This window comes from Neodiprion pinetum, chromosome 1 (genome assembly GCF_021155775.2).
Source record: "Neodiprion pinetum isolate iyNeoPine1 chromosome 1, iyNeoPine1.2, whole genome shotgun sequence".
In the NCBI taxonomy this organism is placed as follows: domain Eukaryota; kingdom Metazoa; phylum Arthropoda; class Insecta; order Hymenoptera; family Diprionidae; genus Neodiprion; species Neodiprion pinetum.
Window position 1 is genome coordinate 35125739 of NC_060232.1, and position 24960 is coordinate 35150698.

Sequence of the window (24960 nt, forward strand, 5' to 3'; positions counted from 1 at the left end):
AGGCGAAGGCTGTCCGAGTTGCGCGCGAAAAGTCGCGAGGCTCGCGAGTGGTCGACGCCCCGGTGACGCGGAGCCCGCGAACCGTTTTAAATTCGTATCGCGGCGCGACGAGGGCGCCAACGTGCGCCTCGCGTAGTACGGAATCACCGCGGATCCGTCGTTTCATCCCTGCGTCGGTGAGAGTCGCGCGCGTTCCAGTGCGAGTCCGGGTCCCCTGCGGGAGCGTCGAACTCGCGGCGGTTGTTCCAGACTGCGGATGCGGCACCCTCGCTTCGTCCTAGAGACTGGATCCCGTTAGGGACGACCAGGAACCATACGGAGTGTGTTTTGCGGGCGGTCGTGATGTTTTCGTGACATGTTACCACGTGACTTTCGTTCCTTGCCTCGCTACTCATGCCGCAGTGACGAACGCGAGCACCGGTTCCTTCTTCGAGACCTTCGAATAACACCCTGCGACCCACCGAACCAGGCCGCCATCCACGCGGCACTAGCACCTCATCATCGTCGGCACCACATCCTCGCCTACTGCCTCCTTCAGCCCCAACTACTCAAGCCGGGACTCGGAGTACCGTGCGTCTCGTGGTGGGACCGGGACTCCGTTACCCGGGTCCAATCGCCCCCGCACTATTATCACTTCTGTCACGGACCTCATCATCAACTCCTTCATCAACGATCATTTCACGGTAATAATACCATCGCGCTTTACGTCCAAGGATACTTCAGGTCCGTTCTTCTATCGGGCTCCTCCATTATCGACGGACACGGGATGCCGCCTATCCGTGGCATGGACACTAGGTGAGTCCTTGTATCCATTTCATTGACGTATCCTTGCGGGAGATGACGACGCGTTCACGCGTGAAACTCCAAATTCCATCAGATTCCGTCATGCTAGACGCACGTATGCACTATTTTTTTTTCATTCGATCGCGTCGTTTTAGCGATGCTGTTCCTCATTGTTTCTCACTCAATACGCGATCCTGTAGGCTATTTCAATACATCTTTAGTTGTATGCTGGATAAATTATCCCTCTCCCCTCCGATCCTTTTTTTTTTCCACTTATTCATGGTCGACTCACGCAAAATACGTGCTCCGTGATGAGGTTTTGTCCATCGGATTATGTTCGTCCTTCTCTTCAAATCAGCCTTGCGAATTTTGTCGAGAGAACTTTCAAAGGTCTATTCATATTATTTCTTTGGAGCGTCCGTTTGGAAAAATAAGTGCTAATATTCTTTTCTTTTTTTTCTTTTTTTTTTTTTTTTGTAAAGACAGCGAAGTATAAAATTCGTTAATAGCGGTTGCTTTGTCAATTTACTCAATTGAAAGTTTCATAGTTATAAGTTTGCTTGTTTATTATCACTTTCACGCTGTAGTCTCGCTCGTCAATTAGCGTAATCAGCACGGAGATTGCAACGCTGTCATCCGTAATTCTATATTCATCGTCGAAGCTTCGGACGATGAAGTTTTCATACCCCGATCAAGTTGCGGGTATTTATTATCGGTAATCGCATCGCGATGGTCAATGAAGAGCGAACTTCACTTTTTGAATCACGCTTATTTACTTCGTTCGTACTTTTCGCTTCGCCACCTGCGGTGCAGGTGATGTAAAAAAGAGACGGAAATTGAAATTATCGTGTGTCGGTATCGCCGACTGCGTTATTCGTACCTTATAAAAATAATATAAAAATGTGGCAACTTGGTTATAACTTGGTTTATGTACATACGTGCAGACGATTAGCTGTTAATTATACATTGTGTAACAATCAAGCTTTGGCACGCTGGAAGTGTACATGATCGTTTCACGTTAACGTAAACTAACCTTGTTTCATTGGAATTGGTCGAACAAATCGGTAGACATGCGAGAGCAAATATTATCTAACGGTAAATATAGTAAATGACAAATATTATACCATCCTGCTGCCGCTGCACCCGGGAATCCAAACAATTTGATGTATAACTTTCATCATCAACGACGCGTGTAAACAATAATAGCGACCTTCACGATCGGCTGCGCGAATAAAGGTAAAAGAAAAACGAAGCGAAGCAATTAATTCGCACACAATTAACGATAAACGTTGCAACGAAATTAATTTCCCACATAAAGTTGACAGTGTGATTCGGACGATATTTTCGTAAATCGAGTACATGCTTATACAAACTTGGACGAATGTCAAACTAACTTATATTCCTGTCGCGATAGATCGAGCGAAAAGAGAAGCGACTGTAAAAATTTTACGACTTATGCGTAACCGGCTTCGATCCTCTCTCCTTGACCAGTGAGAATAAAGTTTATGGCCTTCGGACCGGGAGGTTTTTCCCCTATATAGCGTGAAACCGTATTCGCGGATTGTAAAAATTGGCGTCGACCGATCTACGAATGAACGGGAAAAAAACCGATGATACGGTTCTGCTCTGTTCTGTTCTGTTCTTCCACCGCTAAAACGTGTCGAATACGAATGCACGGACAGGGGTGAATCGGGAATGGACGAGGAGAAAATCAACGGATCTGCATCGGCCAATATCCCGTTATTAAGCGAATAATATTCGCGCGTACCTCGTCCTCTGTCGGTCCAGCGGACGGACGAACGGAGGGAACGTTGAATCGGGGGTGCAGGCGAATGGACGGCGGGGGTTTATCGCGAGGGTGAATCGGGTTGGCGCTTGAGGGATGGACGGACGGCCGCTCGGTAGCGCAGGCTTTGGTACGGGAATTAATCCGCGTTTGTCGCCCGAACGCGATCATCCTCAAATCCAATCAACAATCAGGTTCGCTTGTATGTTTGCGCGCACGCCTGTGCATTTCCAACACGCGTGTGTGCGACGCTGCACACCACCACCACACTTGGGCGAAACGAAGGCCGTGTCTACACCACTAACCCCAAAAATCCAGCCGGTGCGTGCGAGCTTTTGCACACGGGTACACCACACCTATGTCAAATTATTCCACGCGTTCCGGGCTACAACAGAGTTTATACTACCAATCGACGATTCTACCCCCTAAAAAACAGCTCTCTCGATTACAATATCCATCCGCGAATTCGTTATCTACATCGGGAAATAATCTTCTACCGATCGGACGGTCAGTGATGCTGCACAAAAAGGACACGAGTCACTGTTTCGGTCGTGAATGTACTCGTGTTGAATATACGTTTTAACGGATAGATATGCGAATAGAAAGTCGTTATTGCTGTACCTACACGGTGATTCCGCTAGGAATTTAAATTTATCTTTCTGAGAACAAATATGACAGCACTTGTCATTGTCAGTTATAAATCACAGTTGTATGGTTACGAGAGCGGGATCGCAACTACGGAAGATTCATTTAATGTTCGACTGAAAGTTGTTTACGACCACCCAAATAAATGCGTTTCGAATAATTTATCAACAAGAGGATCGAGTCAACAAATTTTTCCCCGATTCCCCGAGTGACTTGGATTCCTTGTTCCGCAACAAGGAGTGTGCTCATCGTCTGCACCTAGACCCTGATCGCGTGATATAGCTAATCGTAAGGCGTGTGAAATCTGTAGGTAAACGTTTACGTTTTAAAGTTATATTTACCACACTCGTCCGTACAGGCAGAGTTTTATTTCAAATTTATTGTATACCGCGGCCTTTGCACCTCCTCATCTGGTTTATTTTATCTATCGCAGTATTTTGATTACATACTACAAATCCTACCTACGCCTAGTTCACGCTAGTAGCAGTAACGGTGCTCGGCAGGTGTAATGCCAACTATGATCAATTACTCGATCGAGGATGAAAATAGATTGTTACCTAGTGTTGCCTAGGGATTCGGTGCGCAATATCTTATTTATATTTTCTCATTATAATGTATTTATACATGCAGCTAAGAGATTTGTACTCCATCACCTGCCTCTCGACGCTCTTACGAAACAACCTGCAGCGTTCTTCCGCTTGTATCTATCTTGTACTGCCGTTCGTTCCTTCGTCTGCTGCCCCTGCATGCCATGGGTATAATAAGAGGTTCCGACACGAACCTCTTGTAAAAAGTCTAGCGTTATCCAAATATAACCGTGCACATGTGTCCGACCGATGAAACCCGCATCGCGGACAGCTGTTAACAATTATGCAACAGACTTAAATCACAATTTTTAACACCTATGGAAGCCTTCTCTTACCTAATTTGTTAGGTACTGCATCAGCAATTCTATCCTGTATGTAACTCCGTGGATTAGTCAAAATGTTACATCAATATCGTACACTCGGTGGTTAAGAAATCAACTTTGGTCAGCCTTGAAATTTGAGGCAAACTTTGGCTTCTCTTCCTCCATCTGATACAATTTTTATGGTTATCCTCTCTAACCGATTTAATTTCTATATGTTTAACTTTCAGTTGAATTACCTAAATTCTTTTTATAAGAATTGGAGTAGAATACTGTGATATGCCATGTGTTTTAGTTCACTCTGCAGACTGTCAGCGACCTTGAATATCGACGGAATTGAGTTGGTATAAAAGATCGTGTGAGAATATATCTACGAAAAAGAATAAACAAACCTGAAATTTGCAAATCGAAAATCTGCAGACACGTCATCCTCTCAGTCAACAAATCAGGTTCAATAAATACATGGTACTCAATATCGCTGAGGATTGAAGGTTATTATAGGCCTGCAACCGATCGGGAATTTTTCAGATAGTTATGTTTGCGCTCGGTCAAGAATCTTAATTGCACGTCAGCTTTTCGTCGACCAATTATCGACACGGTAAACATTTAAACATGATGACGAAACCCGAATGACCGTGTGCTTTGCAAATTCATTTTCGTACAGCAGGAAAAAGAGAGAGAATCGAGAGTCCGAGATGATGAGCGCAGCTTGGTCTGGTGGCCGTTTTACAAGTTTAATATTTCGTCATCTTTTTGCTATCGTATATTATCGCCGACCGCTCGACCGGTTTGCATCGCATCAATTTTTGACTGCGCGAAAATCTCCCCTCTCCCTTTTGTTTTGCACGGTGATTAAACCGGCTCGCTGTGTCCTTTCGTACAATTTTTATTCATTTTTCCTTCCATTAATTGTTGCATTAATGTCATATTTTAAAGAAAAAAAGAAAAGAAAGAAAAAAAATTGCAGCATGAATTCACTTTTATATACAGTCTGGTCATTTACACTTCTTCGAAATTTCAACGCCATATTTGATAATCCAATTCCATAAGAATATTCTTACCTCCTTGAAGGACATTGCGGAGTATTGATGTTTTCAACACCCCGAATATTTTTCTCACGATAACGAATTTTATCGAAATAATAGAGTGTTTTGAAGTCGTTTTTTCTCGCCATTCGGTACATCCTGATCCTTTTCATTAGAGACAAGGGTGCAGGTATGAATAACCGTTTCAGCCTCACAAACTGAAAAAAAAAAAAAACATACATACATATAAATTACCACAATAGGTGAGTTAAATTTTTCAAATCGACGTAGAGTTTTTCTTCCATAAAATTGGCGGAAAATTGTTTTGATGTACGCTCCATTCATTTTTCGCCCTTACGTATTCCGAGGTAAGTAGAGCTCAAAGGCTCGCGTAAATGCGCCTGTCTAGGCAACTCTTCACGGAAGGGTTTGAGACTGGAAGCCTTTGAGAACGGGACCTCCTGCCTTCCACAGCCTGCATGGTGAGGCTCGGCAGGCCCACAGGAGGATTTTATCCAGACCTCCCGAAGACTCGGAAGAGAAGGAGGAATGGCCGATCTCTGCTTTTCGGTATATTCTTGGGTTCCTATCTCCGAGGGGTTCGATTTTTTTGTGCTCGCTGCTTCTAGTGGATACAGAAAGCACGTTTTCAAGTGTTATACAGGTCGCTGCTTTCTCAGCAGCAAGATGCTGTCGAGTTTTCGACGCCAACAAATGTCGTTGACTGTCAATTGACCGAAGGAATGCAGAACTCCAGCGTATATTTTTTTTTTTTTTTTTGACAAGATGGGTGAAAGTTGTCGTCAGTAAACGTGTGTAAATAACATTTTTTCGACGAGAACAATTACACGTTTATGTATACATATATGACACTTTGCAGAAGAAGAAAAAAGTAATCGAAGAAATGTTTCTCGGCACAAAGATACGACTCTGTTTCCGGAATTTGGGCAGGTATGAAAAATCTAGAAAAAGCATAAAAAAACATTGAGTTCCTTCCACGAAGGTTAAAATCTCCTTTGAACATTATACAAGCTGGTGAACGTGAGTAAGATAAAGTGCATAACCAACGAAACCCTGCAAAATCTTGGCCAATATGCATTTTGTCTTTCTCTTCTGTTCCGACCCGGTGTAGTAATTTTTTAAAAACTTTTCTCCCTACACAGTATTTTCCTCCATCTTCTGTAATCCTTTTTCTTTATGGTACATAAAAAATTGATATACGTCAGTAAAAAAATGTCACTACACTTGGCAGTAGTATTAATCCATGTCCGACCTCGTCTCGCACGTTGGCTGAACCCTGACAAGCTACTGTTGGAGTACATACATAACATATATATATAATATATATATAGGTATAGCGGGACGCATAGTGACGTATAAAAATCTCATAAAATTATATAGGTACGATACTTTGACGCTACGATGCTTTCTCGTAAAGTCCAGAAAAACTGCGATGGAACGACGCTCGGCGTCGCCACTGGTCCGCGAACAATTATTTTCCCTTTACCGCCTGCCTTTTACTTCTTTCTTTAACTCTTCTCCGGTGTTTCTTTTTTCATCCCTTTTCTCCTTTGCTTTACCCTCCATCTCACCACATCTTTTCCCGATCGGTTGGCACGATATTACCAAGCCTCTCGAACTCGGCCGCTGGAAGAAACATGACACGGAAGCCGGCTGGTATCAGGCAAACAAGTCTGCAGTAATAGAGCGAAAAATTCGTGACGCGTGCATCGATATCACGCAGGGAGCGTTTGGCAATAATTTAGACGTAGATAATCGCGGCGGCGGTATCTGTGCGTACGTAGCTTCGCTGATTGCATACTACAGCTACGATTATTTCATCTCTCCGGGGATAAATCCTGAGGCTCGGAACGGAGCCTCGGACGAAGAGAAGACGAGCGTTAAATGCACAGGAAGGAGGTGCGGACGTTTCTTTTTACCCTCAGACTGCCCCCTTTTTTCTATTCCTTTTTTTTTCTCTATTTTTTGGGTCGTCGTCTCGACGGACCGAGCGACCGACCATCCGAACTAACAGCATCCTAAAAAGGGACCAACACCACCATATTGGACCACTCGGCTTCGCTCCTGACTTCAAACAAAGTCGAGGGACTTGCTCGGGTTAATTTAACCGCGGGACTGGCTCGTTATTAATTTCATCTGGTGTGCATAACCTCGTCGTTTTTTCGTTTTGACAAAGAGCCGAGAAATAAAGAGATAAAAGTTTGAATATTTACAAAGAGCTTTGATTACCTCTCCGCGTCGCATCGTTTAATCTTTGGAATTCCATCGCAACGGGGAAAAACATTTACGTTACAAACATCCGGAAAAGTTCAGTCTCATCCTGCAATGTTCGAGATTCCGCGAGGGTATAACTTATGATTAATTTCGGAGACCAAAGTTTTCCCTCTAAATCTGTAAACGTGTATATTTATGCATGCAAGTGTGTTTGTACGTGTACCAACCGTAAGACCGAAGTTTGAAACGCGTAAAAGTTCACCAAAAATATATATGTACACAAAGCTCGAAGCTCGCGTCAATATCACCCGCTAGATCCGGTTAAAATACTTCCTCCGTTTTGCGTAAATCGCGATCAAGGGATGGCCAAGTTTCTATGCTTTGTCACTTCTGGTTAATGACACAATTATACAGATGATACACTGCACCCAATGACCCAAGCAAGAAGCTGCTAGTATTTTTCTCCTTAGTACTCGTTTTTTTTCTGAAAATGACGTGGAATAGTGTTTTCTTAGTTTTACCACAAACAACACGAGACTGCAAAGAATGCGGATTCACTTCCTGGGTCAGCATTGGCAACACCCAACGCACCGTAACCCGGTTCCAGCAGCTTCGCAACTTGTAACTGTGAACACCTACCGCGGATTCTTCTCCGCTGGCTTAAACGGAATATTTTCCCTTGATTTAACTCTCAATTACTGCAAAGTGTTCGGGTCTTCCGTGTCTTCATCTTATACCGTGTTTGGCGCAGGCGGCGGCAGCGGTAAGCCGCGAATCGAACAAAGTTTCTTCTTACGGCTTAAAAACCCCGCACATAGCAGGGCACGCAAGATCGAACCAGCCAAGGTGCAGCACGATGTTGACGCTCCCAGGTCAAGAACCACTTACAACTGATTTACGAAGTTTCTCCCCCCGTGTGTGCGGTGCAGCAGCATTTCAGTACACCGTGGATATAGATCGAGCACCGTGTGCAGTAGATACGTACAACGTAACGAGCGTCAATACTCGGACGGTCCTGCACCAGTCCATCACTCGAAGCGCCGACTTGGTTCTCAACCCGGCTGAACACCGGGTCCCCCCTTTCTTTCTTTCTTTCTTTCTTTCCTTCCTTTTTTTCATTCCTTCTTCCTTCCTTTCATTCTTTCGAGTGCCGTGACCACGGGGTGCAAGACGAGGTCCGTGCACGTGAGCTCATTGAATTTCGGCGCCGAGGGCGCACAAAGGGTGGTTCTTCCTCTGATCCTGCTCGGCGTCGAGTCGGTCCATTGTTTCGCGGGGTTGATGAGGGTTTGCCCGCGGTACCTACTCTATGGATATAATGTGGATCGCGAGTGTTTTCGCCGGTGACAAAACGCGACGGGGTGAGAATTAGGCGGCCACCGCTTTGAGAACCACTGAATTAAAGCAGACTACTTGCGACGTTGCCGCGCTCGAACCTCGACCCCCACCCTTCTATCGACCCGGCGACGCTGCCGGCTCCTCTCTTTCTTTTCCGCACCTCTATCCCTTGGCCTTTATCGCCCTTTGCCGGTGCACCAACTTCCCGTTCCTACCTCGCCTCGCCTCGCCTCGAATCGCTCCGCCCCACCTCGATGTCGACCACTTTGCCACAGCTGTTTCTCTCCGATGGATCTACACGCTTCTCTCTACCGTTTTGCCTTCCTATGACAGATGCCACAGCGCCTGGCCATCCGCGAGTGGGTTTCTTACGCCTCGGGTTCGGTTCTGCTCCGGCGTGTCCGCGTTCCCCTTGTTGCGGTTCCTCTAATGCTTGGATATACGCGCATACACGCATCTAGCCGTTCCTTTTTACACCGGTAATTGGTTGATGGAACTCGGAACGGATAACGCCATCGCCTGGCGATCGTCGTTCGATACCTCTGTGCATGCACCGGCGTGTTGAACAGAGGAGTAAGGTATTCACCCCGGCTTCTGCAGCCGTTCGCACATCGATCCGCTGGCTTAGCGAGACTTACCCGGCTAAGCTCTGCACTATATGTACACCCTATCAACTCGCTCCGAGGCTCACCCGCGAATTCAACGAACTCTAAACTTGCAGTTTTCAAACGACTTTGCATACCCCGAGCAAGCATCCTGCCACTCGTCCGTTCGCCGTTTCGGAATCGGCAGCTTTCCGTAGCTAAGATCAAAATTTACACTCAAGGAAAACGCTCTTAGGACCATAACCACTGGTTCAACACTTTCTTCGAATCACGAATGTCGTGAAAAGATGATTTCTCACAAGGAATATCAGCTTGGTATCACACGCTGATTTCTTTGCAACTTGCGTATGGTTTAGAGCATTGATAACCAAAAGTTACGTATTTTATTTTATTTTTTTTATCTCATCGGCGGAAGAACCTTTGACCTTGTATGTGTTCGTATTATTATTATTTTTGTATTGATTTCTCGTCGCGCGTAGCACGTCACATTTAGAAACAAATAAGTAATTTATTGAAAAATGCAATTTACGTTTTTATAGATTGCAGTCAGAATACCGAATATCAGAGTTGATTTTCACTAATTATTCCTAGAATTTATAACAGATCGAAGTGCGTCTGAGGGAACTGCAATGAAAGAACCGGCGTAGAAGCGCACTCCGCGACGGTTTTCCGGCAACTGATTTTTGCGTATAATTAAGAAATGTACTAAGCTGCATGTACCGAGAGTGGGAGGGAGGACCAGGTATGTCCGAAGTGGAAAATACAACAATAAAGGACCCTTACCGTTTCCTTCGACCGCGCTGTCCAGGAAAGGCTGCACCTTGCATCTGGCGACTAACCGCGGGTCGTAAATGCGGAAAAACCAGCACCAGCGTTCGGGGGATACCCTTCGACAATTGCACAATTACTGGAATGCCTGGTTATTGTAAAATGTGGTGCTATTGTCTGTCCAAGAAAGCAGGGTCAGAGTTACCTGGCCTGAACCTTTTCCCCCCTTACAGACGTGTGAAGTTCCCATTCGTCAGCCTAGACATTATTTTGGAAATAATTTTAAACTTACAATAAAACTAAAGATACAGACTTGTTGGAAATAAATATCTTTGTTCCATAGACATTCAAAGAAATCGGGTAGTGCAAATCAATCGTAGAAATCATTATAGATCACTCGGTTGACATTTTCATGGATCTATCTACAAAGAAATCGAAGAAATATTTCTTTTCAATTTCATTCTTCGTATCCCGATTTGGTGGCTCGAACGAAATATGTCCAAAAGAAAGAAATTTAAAGAATTTCCTGCCGTTGTATCACGCGTATGAATAAAGAGATAGAAGATACTTGTTCGAGACGACGAAGTCATTGCGGTATAGCCGGTCCAAATTTTGAATGTCTTGTGCGAATGCCGAGCTGTCTGAGTATAAAGTATCTAAAAAGAAGGCTGCCTTTATTTTGACCTGCTCTTCTAGCGGCGCGACGTGACATCCGACTGATGCCGACTTTAACCTGAAGACACTTTGAAAGACTAGTAAACTGCTGCGATAAGTCTACGTTGAAGAAAAAATTCCCTCGAGAGGAGCGCAGCCCTTCAAAAATTCTCCCTGTCAAGGGGCGCGTGTGACGTGAATACCGTAAACTGACGATCTACGTTCAACTTTTAGCGATTAGTGTGAGAATTATCGTCACGAGGATCAGTCGTACGAGCGCTTACCTTATCATACCGATTCAAACTTGGCGAAAATTATGATCTGGCGGTATCGGAGCGCTCTGTATGGGGTCGTAACTTTGAACCCTCGTTGTCAAGACACGGGGAATATTGAACAATGAAAATTAATTCCGTCTAGGCCTTCTAGCCTAATCCCGCAGAATCGATTATGCCTCACTACCGTTAAATTATTATTCGAATCCGCTTTACTCTTCTCACAGAAAATTTCTCGCCTCTGTCACCGTGTGTCGTCGTATCATACGATGATCGCAAACTGAATTACTCGTTCTTTGAATTCCCGGTCATGTTACACGAACAATAGGAATAACTGTTCGGTAATCCTTAATTAGCAACTAATTCAATGCCGGCTGGTTATTCGCTACACCTTACGGTCTGTTCTTCCAACAAGGGTCCCATAACATCATCCCGAATGTAGCCACGTACGTGAGTCCTCGGCGGGGAAGGAGATACTCGAGGGGTTGACGGACAGTTGCTGAGTTATTCAGGAATTACTCGTGTTTTATTACTAGAATTACGCACTCAGTCAGCTCAAGCCATGCATCGTCGCAAGCCCTGTAACCTTAAACTGGCCGGGCTAGTTACCTGCATCGGCAACGCCGAAACCAAGCTGCAGAAACCAAACTCGCAGGTATATCCCATAATCGATTGTTGTCTGACTTTGCCCCCTGCTCAGGTTGCGCAGACGTCCCTTTTTACCGGCTATTCAGTTGCAGGCACTATTCAGACCTCTCAACAATATGTCTGCCTACAGGCGTGAACTGAATTTTCGAAATTTAATATACCTGCGGACGACGCGGTGGCCGCAGACACCTCTTCTTCCATTTGTTGCCAAGGATCCCCGGAAATCGGATCAGCAGATTGTTTCATAGAGTTTCAAGCGCGTGATCCTGCAGACTAATGGCGCCAACCGTGTTTCAGGGCTTTCAAAAGTCGCCAAGTCCACTTTACCGAACAGTCATCCAATCGCGAGAATTACTTCGAAGCGATAAGCGCGACGCAAGCTGCAGTTTGGAACTGACCGTAAGTTTACAGACGATTGTTTACCATCGCGTCTTATCTTTTTTTGGTCGTTTATGCGTATGTGTATTGAGAACGAGAGAATGTCTACCGCCGTTGGGACGACAAATTATCTGCGGGTTCACGAAGTTGTTGTTTGGAATCGAGTCCCTGTCAACGACGCTTCGGACCACAGTTCAACGTTAATGTTAATCACACCCGTCCAAGTTTGTTAATTCAACTACATTTAAAAACGAGCTTTGACCACCAGTTCCTAGACACAAGACCCTTTGCAGTTCGTCCTCTGACTCGGTACGATCAAATAGAACTCATTATTACCGCCTGTGTGCGCGTGCGTGCGTGATAATACATTTCGACGGGGAGTCGGACAGCTTTTACCCTTGGGAAAAATTCAGGCTATTGCTCGTCCGTACGCTGGAAAGCTAATTATACGCCGAGTGGCCAAGGGTAGAAAGATCGAGGACACGGACAAGCGTTGAAAACCCGAGACAATTATCACGTGAACCACGTTTTCGACTGTCCGAGTTAATAATTCACCCATACCGTATCGGTGTCAAAGTTTCTTATAGACAAACCTTATCGCCCTTCCAGAACCTTCGTCGCGCCGTGTTTTAACTTATAGAACTGGTATCGCGGTTCTATTGCGCGCAACGGATTTCAAAGTGTCAATTTATCCGGTGTGTAATCCGAATATAAATTCGAGAAAAGGGAAATAGGCGGCAATAGAAGTCGAAGAAGGTGAAACAGAAGAAAAAAACGATAAAAAAAATTTCAAGACAATCTCATCGCGCGTTGTTAGAGATACATTCACCGGAATATCTGCAGATTCTTAATTCCGGCAAATAAAGGCGAGTGGCGGGTGTTTCGCGATGGTTCGAGAAGATTTTCCCAAGGCTTTACAAATAAATTTCCACTTTCTTTCAGGAGCAGAGATTGAGCAAATCTCGGCTATATCACGCACGCAATTACTACCGGGCTTTGCCTCAAGGCTCCTCTTCCTCATCCCGGAGCAACGCTCGAAGCTATCTTTGCGGCTGAACAGAGGGAGGCGGTGTTTTTTCTTTTTTTTTTTTTTTTTTCTTCTTAATCTTTCACTCCCTTATTTTATTCATTCTTTTTTTCCCTCTGCCTCGCCTCCTTCCCTCTTTCTCATCAGCCCATTGTGTCACTCGAGCTTGCGGACCCCCGCTGCTGTTGACTGTAGCAGATAGCACGTCGCATGCCTCGTGCGAACGAACAACCCTGAGGCACACGCGAAGTTCGGCCGGTCGAGCCAAGGGGTTGCTACTAAACGATATTAATAGGGGCGGCAGTTGCCATAAGTCCCCCGGCCGATCGAACCTCTCATTTTTATGTTAATAAACCGGAATTAAACCGTAATATTCCGTACGGAAGCTTATTAACGAACGCGGTTACCGATTTCGCTCAAAGGCGCTGTTGCGAAATAAGTTTAACGGGGAGCTTCATCCTACGTCCACTAGCGACGCGAAAATGCGAAACAGAGAAAAAGGGCGTGATGTGTAAATGCGTGAGAAAAATAAAACGCAAAGCATACAGCTGCCAAGTCCTAGTCAAAAATGTCTCGAGTTTACTTCGCATCGGCTATATGTATATATATATGTGCGTGTGTATGTATATTCCTTGAATGTGCGAAATGACTAAGCAAAGACTCATCGCTTTCGGAGAAACTATTACTATACACACTTTACTGTACGAATATTCCTATGACTAGTCCAGACGCGATCTTCTGTGATTACTGAAAGAAGCCAGAAAAGAGTCAGATTCGACGGAGCCAGTGTAGTCTAAGAGTGGCCAAAAGTAATCGATTTTCAATTAAACCGATCATTTTTTCCCCGATTAATCGAGTATAATCGACTATTTTTCCTCACAATCGGTTTTTGTTTTATGCTCCCGTGAACTATGCAATACATCATCGATTTATGTGATTAAAGTATCAGTTATTAACATTGTCTTACTTACCAAGCACCTATTCAATATAATAAGCGAAAGATCAATGAATATTTTCACCCGAAATTGAAAAATATTTTGAATGAAACTATAAATTATCAAAAAACTTTTCCGCTATTAGGACTGCATATTGAAATTTACGAAATGTTGGTTTTGTATGCACGTCTCAAAAAAATACGAAATAATCGATTGATCGATTAATTTTTACCGATTCAATCGAGTCGTGTTTGATTATTTTTTTGCTCAGTGACCATCGATGCAGTGTATTCTATGAGTATTTGAAACAATACAGTATTGCTTATTCTCAATTCTGCCCCACTGCCAAGTGCAGTATCCGAGTACCACAATCGGAAATTTATTTCGGAGGAAAAATGAATGAACGAACGAAGAAAAACAACCGCAAAACCCCGCAGACATCTGTTGTTGTGAGGTAAATTGGTTTTTGGCTGGAATCGCACAGCCAAGTCGGAGTATAATTGTGGGTAGATATACGCGGGCAGAAATAAACGTGCAACATATTATCTCGATGCAACAACAACAAGCGGTAGCTACCTTAATAACAACGGTTGCCGATCAATTAGGTGTTTTTTTTTTCTCCTTTTCCCCCAGTCTTCTTCCGTCTTTTTTTTTTTTTTTTCTTTTTTTATTTGCAATTAATTGGTCCGGCCATATGACTGCAGCGGGCACACACATGTGATCCGTCCAGGTGTTTCGACTCGCTGAAACAGCCCTTGGAATCCCTTATATGTATAATTTATATTTATACGTCCGTGTTCAACGGTTCGAATTATCATAAAACTTAATTAATTATATTTTTTTCTTTTTCTTCTTACAGGTAAGCTATCCGGATGAAAAGTGTCTGCCAAGATATGAGTCGAACAGCAAATATATTTGTGCAGGTCGCGTGAGTATTTCACTCGACTTTTTTAATCCACGCAGCGTTTTTTAACAGGCTCGATATAGCGGATTTTCAGGTAGCGTTTCGCAATCTGCACGTGCAAAACACGCGATTGGTATATTCGCATGATCGCGAATTTCATCGCGATGATATTGACATTTGCGATCAACACAAGGCCGCAAAAGCTACCTTGCATAAATCAAGTGTAGGTATCGCATTTTTACACCTAAAATGCGTAAACAAAACTGTATTATTTAAATTGTAAAAATGATGGTGTTTTCAAAAATATTTACCACGTTCGCGAAGGAAAATAAATATATGGGGACTTGTTTTGTCAAATCGACGAAATGCTTACAGTACACGCTGTAGGTTGTACGGTATCGGACCAGTAGTCGAGCAAAAAATTTCCGCCACTGCGCACCTTTATCAGATGTGTATCACGAAAACAACGAAACAAAAAATAAATGAAAAATTCTCCATTCGACAACGTCTCGTTCGAGTCGATCATACTTTTTGCACAAACATCTATAATTGAAACGTTTCCATCTTTTTCTCCACATTTTCTTTCCACTCGCCAAGATGAAAAGTCGACGGGCTCGAACGCGTGCAGCGCAATACACTTTTCCATCAGGGACTATTGAACCCAGGGGCCGGGAAGCCAACCGTATGGCAAAACGGGGCCCAATCTATGCATCTGCGTAAGCTAGCGCGCTATCTGCGATCGGTGCCCGATGACGTCACGGGGCAAGCAAGCGAACCGCACATATTACAGCGTCGTCGTTGTCTGTGCAGCTGTATAGAACATCTGCGTATACCTCTGACTAAATTATGCACAGAGTCGAGGTGTGATAAATGTATATTGTATATATTTTACTTCGCCGTATGCGGCGGGAAACCAGCCATTGGCAGGGTTCTCGACCTGCAGCCTGCGACTCGCTAGGGATGCACGAAGGCACAGCGTTTCTTCCCTCCTCCTGTGGTTTCCTCCGGGATGCAAACCGTTGAGGAAGCGACGAAATTTTCGTTCGGATTATCCTGAATCTGCACGATGGCGGGACAGAGACTGCGATTGTTGGATTAAATTCACACTCGAGTTGAAGAATACAAATCAAAACCTGCGTCGGGGAAATCGCGTACGATCGGTCACGCGTCTGGTTCCCTTTATTAAAAATTTCGGACTAATTTAATCCAGCTATCCGTGTCTAATCTCTCAGCGTATATAATTAATTCTTCCTACGACCACGTGTGTTCGTTGCTTGTATGTATAATGCCTGTTTAATGGGTTTTATTTATTTATTTTCTATTTTTACACCACGTCCCTAATCGTGCATTCACCCTCACGTACACATGTATACGTATACTTTGCACACGTACATACATACATGATATACATGATGTACAATCGTCCGACTTGCCGCGAGTATAATCATTCCGCGATCGTACCGCATTAAAATCGTGACGTGGCACGGGGAACATTGAACCCCTACTCTTCCGCCCTCACCGCTATCCCATATACCCTCTTTTCCGCAAAGGGTAGAAGAGCCTTCCTCTTCCCTTCTGCCTTCGCACACCACTTTCACCCCTCAGTCCCTGAAGCAACTCGGGGGAAAGCAGTGCGGTCGTTTTGCGAAGTAGTCCGATGAACTGAAATTTCGAAATTCCGCATTATTCCAAAAGCGCGGGGCTCCGATAAAAGAAAAAAAAATTTACCAGTAAAGATTTTACTTGAGCATCCCTTGCTTAGAAAAGTCGACTTTTATTTGCTGATTTGGTATTGTTGAAATTACATAGTGCCTTGCACTACGAAGCGCTGATATTCTACATTGTTAGGTGTCGAGTAAATATGAAAGTACCGATTCTCCATGCGATACCCAATCCTCAGTCGTCTTTACCCAATAAACAATGCCAGTATATAAAGCGTATGAAATTCGTCAAAAAAGAACGTTTTATTCTGTAGAATAAACGTGCAGCACCTACGTATTTTATTGCGAAGAATGTCCGCCGTGATTTCGGTTTATTAAACGTTTTTGGTGGACGTCTTACGATAGTTGTTCATATGCAAATTTTATACGTTTGAAACCAAACATTTATAAATCGTATCTCAATTTGTTGATAAAACGTATCGAAAATCCGTTATTTTAATATTTATGGTAATCGTCTAATATTTGGATATTGATGACTACTAAGAGACGTTTCGCAAGTACGTTTTAAAACTCAAATTATGAAGGAAATTTTTTCTATTAAAATGTGTTGACAATGTCCGTTTAACTAACGTGACAAAATGTTTTCTGTTAATGACGCTTTAATCTTTCATTATTTATGTCTAAACGAATATTATACAGTGTTAAAAAACGTTTTTAATTGGACCTCTAGACTTGAATACATAACGTATCTTGGATGTGTAATTGAAAGCGTATATAGTACACTGCTATAGAGGAAGATCATTTCACGTTAGCTAGAAACAAGTCTGGGTTGAGTTAGAAAGCGTACGAATTTAGTTTATATATGTGAATCGATTTTATTATATCTTTGTTAGAACGTTACACAAATATCTTATATCTATAAATACTCATTTATCAAAAAAAAAGGTACATCTTGTAGCTCATAGACACAGCTCAACCTACACTATACTTTCGTCTTCACGGTAGTTACAACTAACAGAAAACGCTAAGAATATTACACTTATATCAGAAATATTTATATGCCTGTATGATTTGTACTTTTATATGACTGTTTTTAAAATTAGTTGACGTTTACCACAGTTTCTTAGCCCTTCTTTCGTACATAGGTATGCCGTGATCGAGCTAGTTTTAACCAGTCTTTCACGGCACACGAAACACTGGTTTCGGTTGCATCACCAATTTCCTTCTTGCCAAGAAAGGTTTGTTTCACAGCCTCTGAGAAAAAATACATCAAAAGGAAGGTACAATATCACGATATTGATAACTGATAAGGAATAATTTCAATGTAAATTGTGATGAATCTCGAATATATTGGGAAAAAAGTTAACAGTTTGCATAATTTGAATAATAATGTGTGAATAATATTGTTTTCACACGATAAATCCAAGTAATAACTGTTTCTCGAAAATTTCATGAATTATTCATTACCGTAAACAGTTTCCATTGTCAATGTCTTTTGAAATGGGACTTTGTCCCTCCCTGCCCAATTGAATTGCATCGCTAATTCGTTTGTGAGTAGTGACCTCATTATAGCCAACACACATTGGCGACCGCTTGTCCCTCCAACAGAAGCCAGTTTCCCGGTCTGCAACAAAATACTAAAATGAATGAATGTCGAATTGAATTCAAAATATTCTTACTGTTATCAACATCGATAACAATTTTGACTAGTTGGAGATTGTCGATTCCTAATATTTTTTCAGCATTTTTTAACGTTAACCCTCTCGATCAGACCGAGACCGATTTCATGTTGAATGAAAATCTCTCACCATATTGATATTTCGATGGGTGAAAGCAGTTTACCTCAGGGTTTAGGAGTATCTATAAGGCCATCTGACCTTGCTTAATGGAACTATGCAGTTAGAACCCTGACCTTGCGACCGATACAGTTTTATGAAGCCTCAAAGTGCGTGTTGCGTAGAAGCAACATACGGTCCGAGAGGGTTAAAACGTTACGAACCGCAATTCTGTATGCCTGTAGTAATTTTCATTATTCCTTTGCAGTCAACACATACCGAGCGTATTCTTCAATGAGAGACAACCCCCTCCCTAGTGCTAAGCCAACTCAGGCACATGACGCGTACGTGAAGTTCGGTCGAGTGGAGACTAACATGGCCACTGGCATTCTATCCCCTCCCGGCCGAGCCTCATGTGCCTGTGTTGGTTTGCGCTAGGGAGGGGGTTGGCCCTCATTGAAGAATACGCTCGGTATTAGTACCTATCCGTATGTCATGACATACATATTTTGAATATGATTGCAAGGTCTACTCACTAAATAAGTTCGATGCTCTTCGGATTTCAGGATATTTTCGAGGTTGGAGAAGTCTTCCATGGAGTTAAGAGGAAGTTTTGGGAATTCGGCTGGTTTCTTTGTTACGTCGATGCTGACTTCCTTCTGTTTTGAGAAGATTTTACGTAGTAGCAGATGGTTTTGTTCAGTGTAGGATTTAATGTGTTCTAAATACTGCAGAGTTTTTTCTTCAAAGGTATTCTGTTCGCGTGATGTGGTCGGGGTTGAAGGTTCAAGTTGTGAAAAGGATCTTGATAAGTCATATTGCGTGGTAGACCTGATGATCCTACTAGAAATGTTTCTATTTGATGTTTCATATCCAGACAACTGATTCGGTGACTCATGGGAATTATCATTATACTGGTGCTGTACGATCTTGTGGGCCAAGTTTTTCTTTGGTGTCTGATTTTTGGTAGATCCTTTGGCTGAGTTAATGTAGCGAGTATTCTTATTACGGTTAGAAGTCGATTCATCGACTTCGGACGGTGGCAAATTCTCGTCAGCTGAAGAGGTGTAACCTAAACTACTTGAACTTTCACGAGAACGCTTCGTTTTTTTTTTTTTGTTACTAACGTGTCGATTTTTAGCCTTCTTCTTGTCGGTTTTGTGTTTACGTTTTTTCTTTTGCGGCTCAGGTTCGACATCATCACTGTTCGTAGCTTCATTCTCGTCCACGTCATTGGTAATATCTTGCTGAGGTATTACAGTGGATTTTTTAGCGATGTTGCGAATTATTCCGGATTCATCGGACGTGCCCAGCTCCAGTAGGCGCGCCATCGTTGCTTCGGTGTCGTGGTAGTCATCTGTTAGTTAATCAAGGAATATCAATCAATACCGAATGCTCATTGATTAGCAAAATTAATCACAAATGTACAATATGATCAAAATATATCGTCGTAACTCTTATCCAAGTGAAAATTAATATGATTGAAACATTCAATCCGTATACAATTGTAAAAAAAAGTTCTACGTTCCAATAATCACCTCCGGTATGCAGTACTTTGTGAATGGCAAACTTTGGCCATGTTTTTTCATAGGCAGCCTTTGATTTTACAAGTTTTGTAAAATGATCTTCAGTTTTTGTCCGTGGCCAGTAACATTGGGTGTTGTTTTCGACCAGCCAAAGAACTGGTACCAATGCGCATTCTCTATCTTCGCCAACCAAGAATTCAATCACCGCATACATAGTTCTGCAGCACGACTGAGTAAAAACATCGTTAAATGTATCATATTCTCTAGTCTGGTGTATAAATTTATATTTGATCAAAATTCAAGCACTTTTATTCCACTCTGAGCAAAAAGTGCCAGTTTAAAAGTTTTTAATTAGGACATCAACATAGGAATATGCAAGGTAGTATATAAGTTAAAAGATGAATCGATCATGAAACATTATGAAGATTTTGGGAACGCATGTCTAACCAATACTTGAACGTCAATGTGACGTACAAAACTATAATAAATCAGCTCAAAAGTGATGTTATGAACATATGGTAGAGTTGGGTATATTGGACTACTAGGTAAATTAGACTCGGCATATACGGTATATGGTAATAGGTATACGATAATGTTATTTTTTGCTAAACATCTCAATTGAAGCAAACTTTTAATATAAAAGAGATAATGAACCTACGATTCTCGGGAATGTGTGCGAGGTAGACATAGACATACTATACATGTCTTGAACGAATCCCTCTTCCTCGTACACATTGCCGAGAATCGTAGGTTCATCATCTGTTTTTTGTCGAGAGCTCGTTTCGTTGAGATGTTTAACAAAAAATAAAAATTTTATTTCATTTCGTGTAGTATCGGAGTTACTGCGAAACCATCTTTAAATGGAAGACAGACGAATTTATGTAATATATCATCGACGCGATAAGATTTCGCTACGTTGAAACTTCTTACGAAAAAAATCCCTAGTTTGGAAGATTTAATAGGTTTCTGATAAAGGTCTCGCTTGTACTTGAACGGAGTACCTATAATTCTATATTCTCCGGCAATGAAAAGGATTGATTTGATCACTAATATTTCTGTCCCACAAGCTACTACATTATCCGGCCTTTTTATTGATATTTTGAATTTTTTCGTTTCCAGAGCCTGACATTCACGAGAATTTCCAATAAATTTGGGTTTAGGAATAAATTTTTCCTGACAATTAGTTTTACGAATAGAACTTAGTTCTTCAAGTCGATTACTCAGCTGCTGCAGCGGCAAGCGTTTCGATCGAATAAGTCGTTTCAAATGGCCCAAATGATTTTCATACACAAAGCAACTGTATTCTTCTAATGGGCCAAATCGTTCTACGTCGTCTATGACATGCAGCAGCGAATGTACATTATATACGACAAAGTTTTGTCCGTATATCTTAGCACCTTGAGTAACGAATTTTTCGATCATATCTTGCGCGATGTTTCGAAAACGCGAGAACAAGGCTGTATTCGATAGAATATACACGGCGGCAGACAATAATAAAAAATGTTTGTACTTTTTTCGATCTAGCACATCCCGCATTACAACAGGGCCGGAATATAACAAGAAAAATCTAAATTCTGTCGCTTTCCATCGATGCAAATCCAAAAATCCACGGGGCTTTCGAGGAAACTCTGCCGGAACATATCGCGCCAATAGTTTCATTATACGTTCAATTTCTAACAAAATATCCTTAGACAATTTGCAATCACGTGAACCCTCGACCCAGTATTTAAGGAGCAACCTCTTCAAAATTCCCAGGTAGATTAAATGCATGGGATCTAAAGGAAATTGGGAGACTAGTCCCACGTAAAGATCTAAAAGAGGCGAACGTCCTTTAACGTGACGATCGTTTTCACTAGGTGCAACAAAATCACTATCTTTTCGCTTCTGGAATTCGGTGTCACATGGATAACACAGTTTACGGTTGAGATGAACTGCGCGAATCTTACACCTCTCGCAAGCATCCTTACCCGAATGTCCTAAACACATTTTCAACATAGATCTCGCGGGCGCGTCACACGCGAATAAACCAACTCTGACAAAGTATTTGGTGCCATTAAACTCAAAACCATTGGTGCTTAAACGTGACGTTTCTTTAATTAAATCTCGTAAATATGAAGATAGTGGCATCGGTTTACCCGTACCATAATAAACACCAATTACAAATGGGCTATCATCGATCATTGAAATACTGCGTCCCAAAATTGGCCAAAATGATGTTCCGCTACTTTTATAAACGGGAATCCCATCAATATTAAAATCAACTCGCAACGTATGTTCAGGTGACAGTCCTTTTTTGAGACCTGACTCGAGTTTTTGTCTCAAGCATTTCTCCAAACCGAAATAACACATTTCTCCGTTGTCTAAATTTAACGTTTCAATACGTCGTGACGTGTGAAGTAGAGTCCTAGCACTTAAGGGTAAGATAGGATGTGCTGGTTTCAATAATGCTAGCAATTGATCGATCGCGTTATGTGTGATGTTATTTGAAGATGCCCAGTCGCGCAAATTTTCAACAAAGTTCGTTTCATCATCTAAATGCACTTCATCGCTGACGGAACTTGAATTATCTTCAGAACTGTACAACGTAGCTTTGATGCTATCTATGTCACTTTCGATGTCTTTGAAATCTTTATTATCGCGGTTCGAATTAGAGTTTTCTTCATTCTGTTCATTACTTTGATGGATATGATCAACATCATAATCGCTATCTATAGAGTGCACATATTCTCCGATACAAGACACATGTTCATGACTAGCATCTTTTAATTGTGATTTCGTAAGGTGCTCGAGTGCACAATTATTGCCTGCAATACTCAGTAATACTTTACGAGTATTTATAGCTGTTTTGCGACGCAAATGTCGTTTACTCAGAACTTTTAAATCATGAGGCATGTTATAAAACTAAATAATAATACACACCAGACAAGAAATGATGTACGCTTTAACGTGCTTGCCTTATTTGTCGTAAATATCCGCACACCACTCTGAAAACTAAAAGTTAAATGAACCTAATGAACGTAGTACGTGAGTCAATACAGAAGATTCATAGCAATAAAGCTTTTACACGAGTTAGCGCAACAATTTATATAAAATTTTATTGAAAATTAAGTAATTTGATCAAAAATGCTGTTTCGTGTATATTTTCTTGGATTTGGGCTAAATAAATATTAAAAAGGCATTTGTAGCCGAACAATTTTGTAAACACGAATAAAAAACGTGGTCAGCTACCCATCGAACGTATATAATACGCAGGTAATGAGTAGTTTCATTCTATTGGATTTGACTCTGACATTTACCGATAAACGCATAGTATACTCATGATTTACGTTCAGTAGTAGGAATCGTGATATATTTCAGGACTAGATAGTACTGTTACTAATATTATTATTCTATAGTACTTATAGTTCTATGTATCGCTATTTATTGTTACTACAAATTAAACAAGATCGTAGTTTAACGTTGAACCAATTCTGGGCCGATGTCCTGCTTATATTCTAATACTTTTCGAATAGTATATCATGACGCCTACTACTGAACGTAAATCATGAGTATACTATACGTTTATCGGTAAAGATCAAAGTCAAATCCAATGGAATAAAATTACTTGTTACGAATTTCCTGCGTATTATATACGTTTGATGGGTAGATGACCACTATTTTTACCAGTGTTTACAAAATTATTCAGGTGCAAATCCCTTTTTAATATTTATTCAGCCCAAATCCAAGAAAATATACACAAAACAGAATTTTGGATCAAAATACATAATTTTTAATAAACCTCTATATAAGTTGTTGCACTAACTGGTGAAAAAGCTTTATTGCTACGGATCTTCTCTATTGTCTCTATTGTCTAACATGACCGTCTTCTTCTGATGGATAATAATTGTTATTTTCAATTGAAGGGAAAAGAAAATAAAAAATATTGTCAAAATAATATTTCTGTGATTTCGATGGCACAGAAATATTTACGTGGCTGTATTACTATACTTTGTTACTTTGGAAGATGCTACGAGTTCATATGTATGTTATAGATATGTTGAAACGGTATCTAAAAAAATAATAAACACGAAACCGATTTCAAACAATACAGAGCAAAAGTTACTAATAACCGCATGATCACATGGGATGATTATTAACATGAAGTTTTCCTCAAATTCGACAAGAACTAATATAATTAACCTATAATATACGTATCATAGTAAACTTAACACATATAAATAACGTTTAAAAACAGTTCAAAAATATTCATGAACGTTATATAATAAACAATAAACTATTCCATATTTTTATGGTACATCGTTTGGTTTAGAGAAAAAGACGCAGAACATTACACATAGTTTCTTTTGAAGAAAGAAAAGAAAGGAAAGAAAAAAATACAGAAGAGACAGAATTTGAGTTGCAAAACACATTATTTTTTCAACCAAGAATGCTCGATGTATTAAGACAAAATACCACCATATTTGGAAAAATATGTAGTTGTACTTACCAGCGTTATTTAATGACGAATTTGCTTCTTCCGTCTAGGCCGCAGATTAACAATAGCTTCTCACCTTTTTTGCTACACGATCACCGATCGATCCGAGCACCTCCGCATTCGGTTGACGAATAACGCCATAACCAGCGCCTGAGGCCAGTTGCAAGGGTGGGGATGAATATAGGCTCCCAGACAAAGACAAAGATAGAGGAGACGCAAGAGCGACAGAGAGATCGTGCCCAAAAGGGAATCAACTTTGCCATATATGCCCGTGTTATTCCGAGCTGTCCTTGTCTTACCACTCGCTATACTTACACTTACTGTATGAATGCGCGGTCCATGGGATAAGTTCTGTCTCTACATATAATTATTGCGCTCTTACTCTAGCTTGCAGCGTTACCGACGCTGACGCACCAGAGCAGGAGAATAATATATCAGTAGTGACACAATGTATAACGCACAGAACTCCGATAAAATAGCGCGAAAAATAAACGTACAAACGACGTTAAAAATGCGACAGGATATGATGAACGCTTGTTTTAGCAAGTACTCATACAAGATATTGAAGTCTTGACGTAATTCGTGCCAAATAATGAGATTTAATATATTATAAT

General features: G+C 41.6%; 2 protein-coding genes across 6 annotated transcripts in view; one reads left to right on the forward strand and one right to left on the reverse strand.

Moving 5' to 3' along the window:
• The first annotated feature begins 234 nt into the window (after positions 1–234).
• Positions 235–24960, forward strand: part of LOC124224831 (protein gustavus) — an 88048-nt gene continuing 63322 nt past the window's right edge. The window contains exon 1 of the mRNA XM_046637036.2: positions 235–795. Within this exon, the coding sequence (XP_046492992.1) occupies positions 356–795 (440 nt within the window). The 5' untranslated portion in view covers positions 235–355. The remainder of the gene's footprint in view (positions 796–24960) is intronic.
• LOC124212898 (uncharacterized) lies at positions 17422–24913 on the reverse strand. 5 transcript variants are annotated; one of them, XM_046613531.2, is made up of 6 exons: positions 24359–24913; positions 22792–22863; positions 19885–20101; positions 18883–19703; positions 18039–18208; positions 17422–17825 (listed from the first exon to the last, which is right to left on the reverse strand). In XM_046613531.2, the coding sequence occupies exons 3-6, from the start codon at positions 20084–20086 to the stop codon at positions 17783–17785; spliced, it is 1236 nt and encodes a 411-aa protein (XP_046469487.1). In that variant the 5' UTR covers positions 20087–20101; positions 22792–22863; positions 24359–24913; the 3' UTR covers positions 17422–17782. The 5 variants fall into 5 exon arrangements, 4 of the variants coding, with proteins under 4 accessions (XP_046469487.1, XP_046469468.1, XP_046469478.1 ...); XM_046613512.2 differs by having other exon boundaries at positions 18039–18195; positions 24359–24897; XM_046613522.2 differs by lacking the exon at positions 22792–22863 and having other exon boundaries at positions 18039–18195; positions 24359–24897.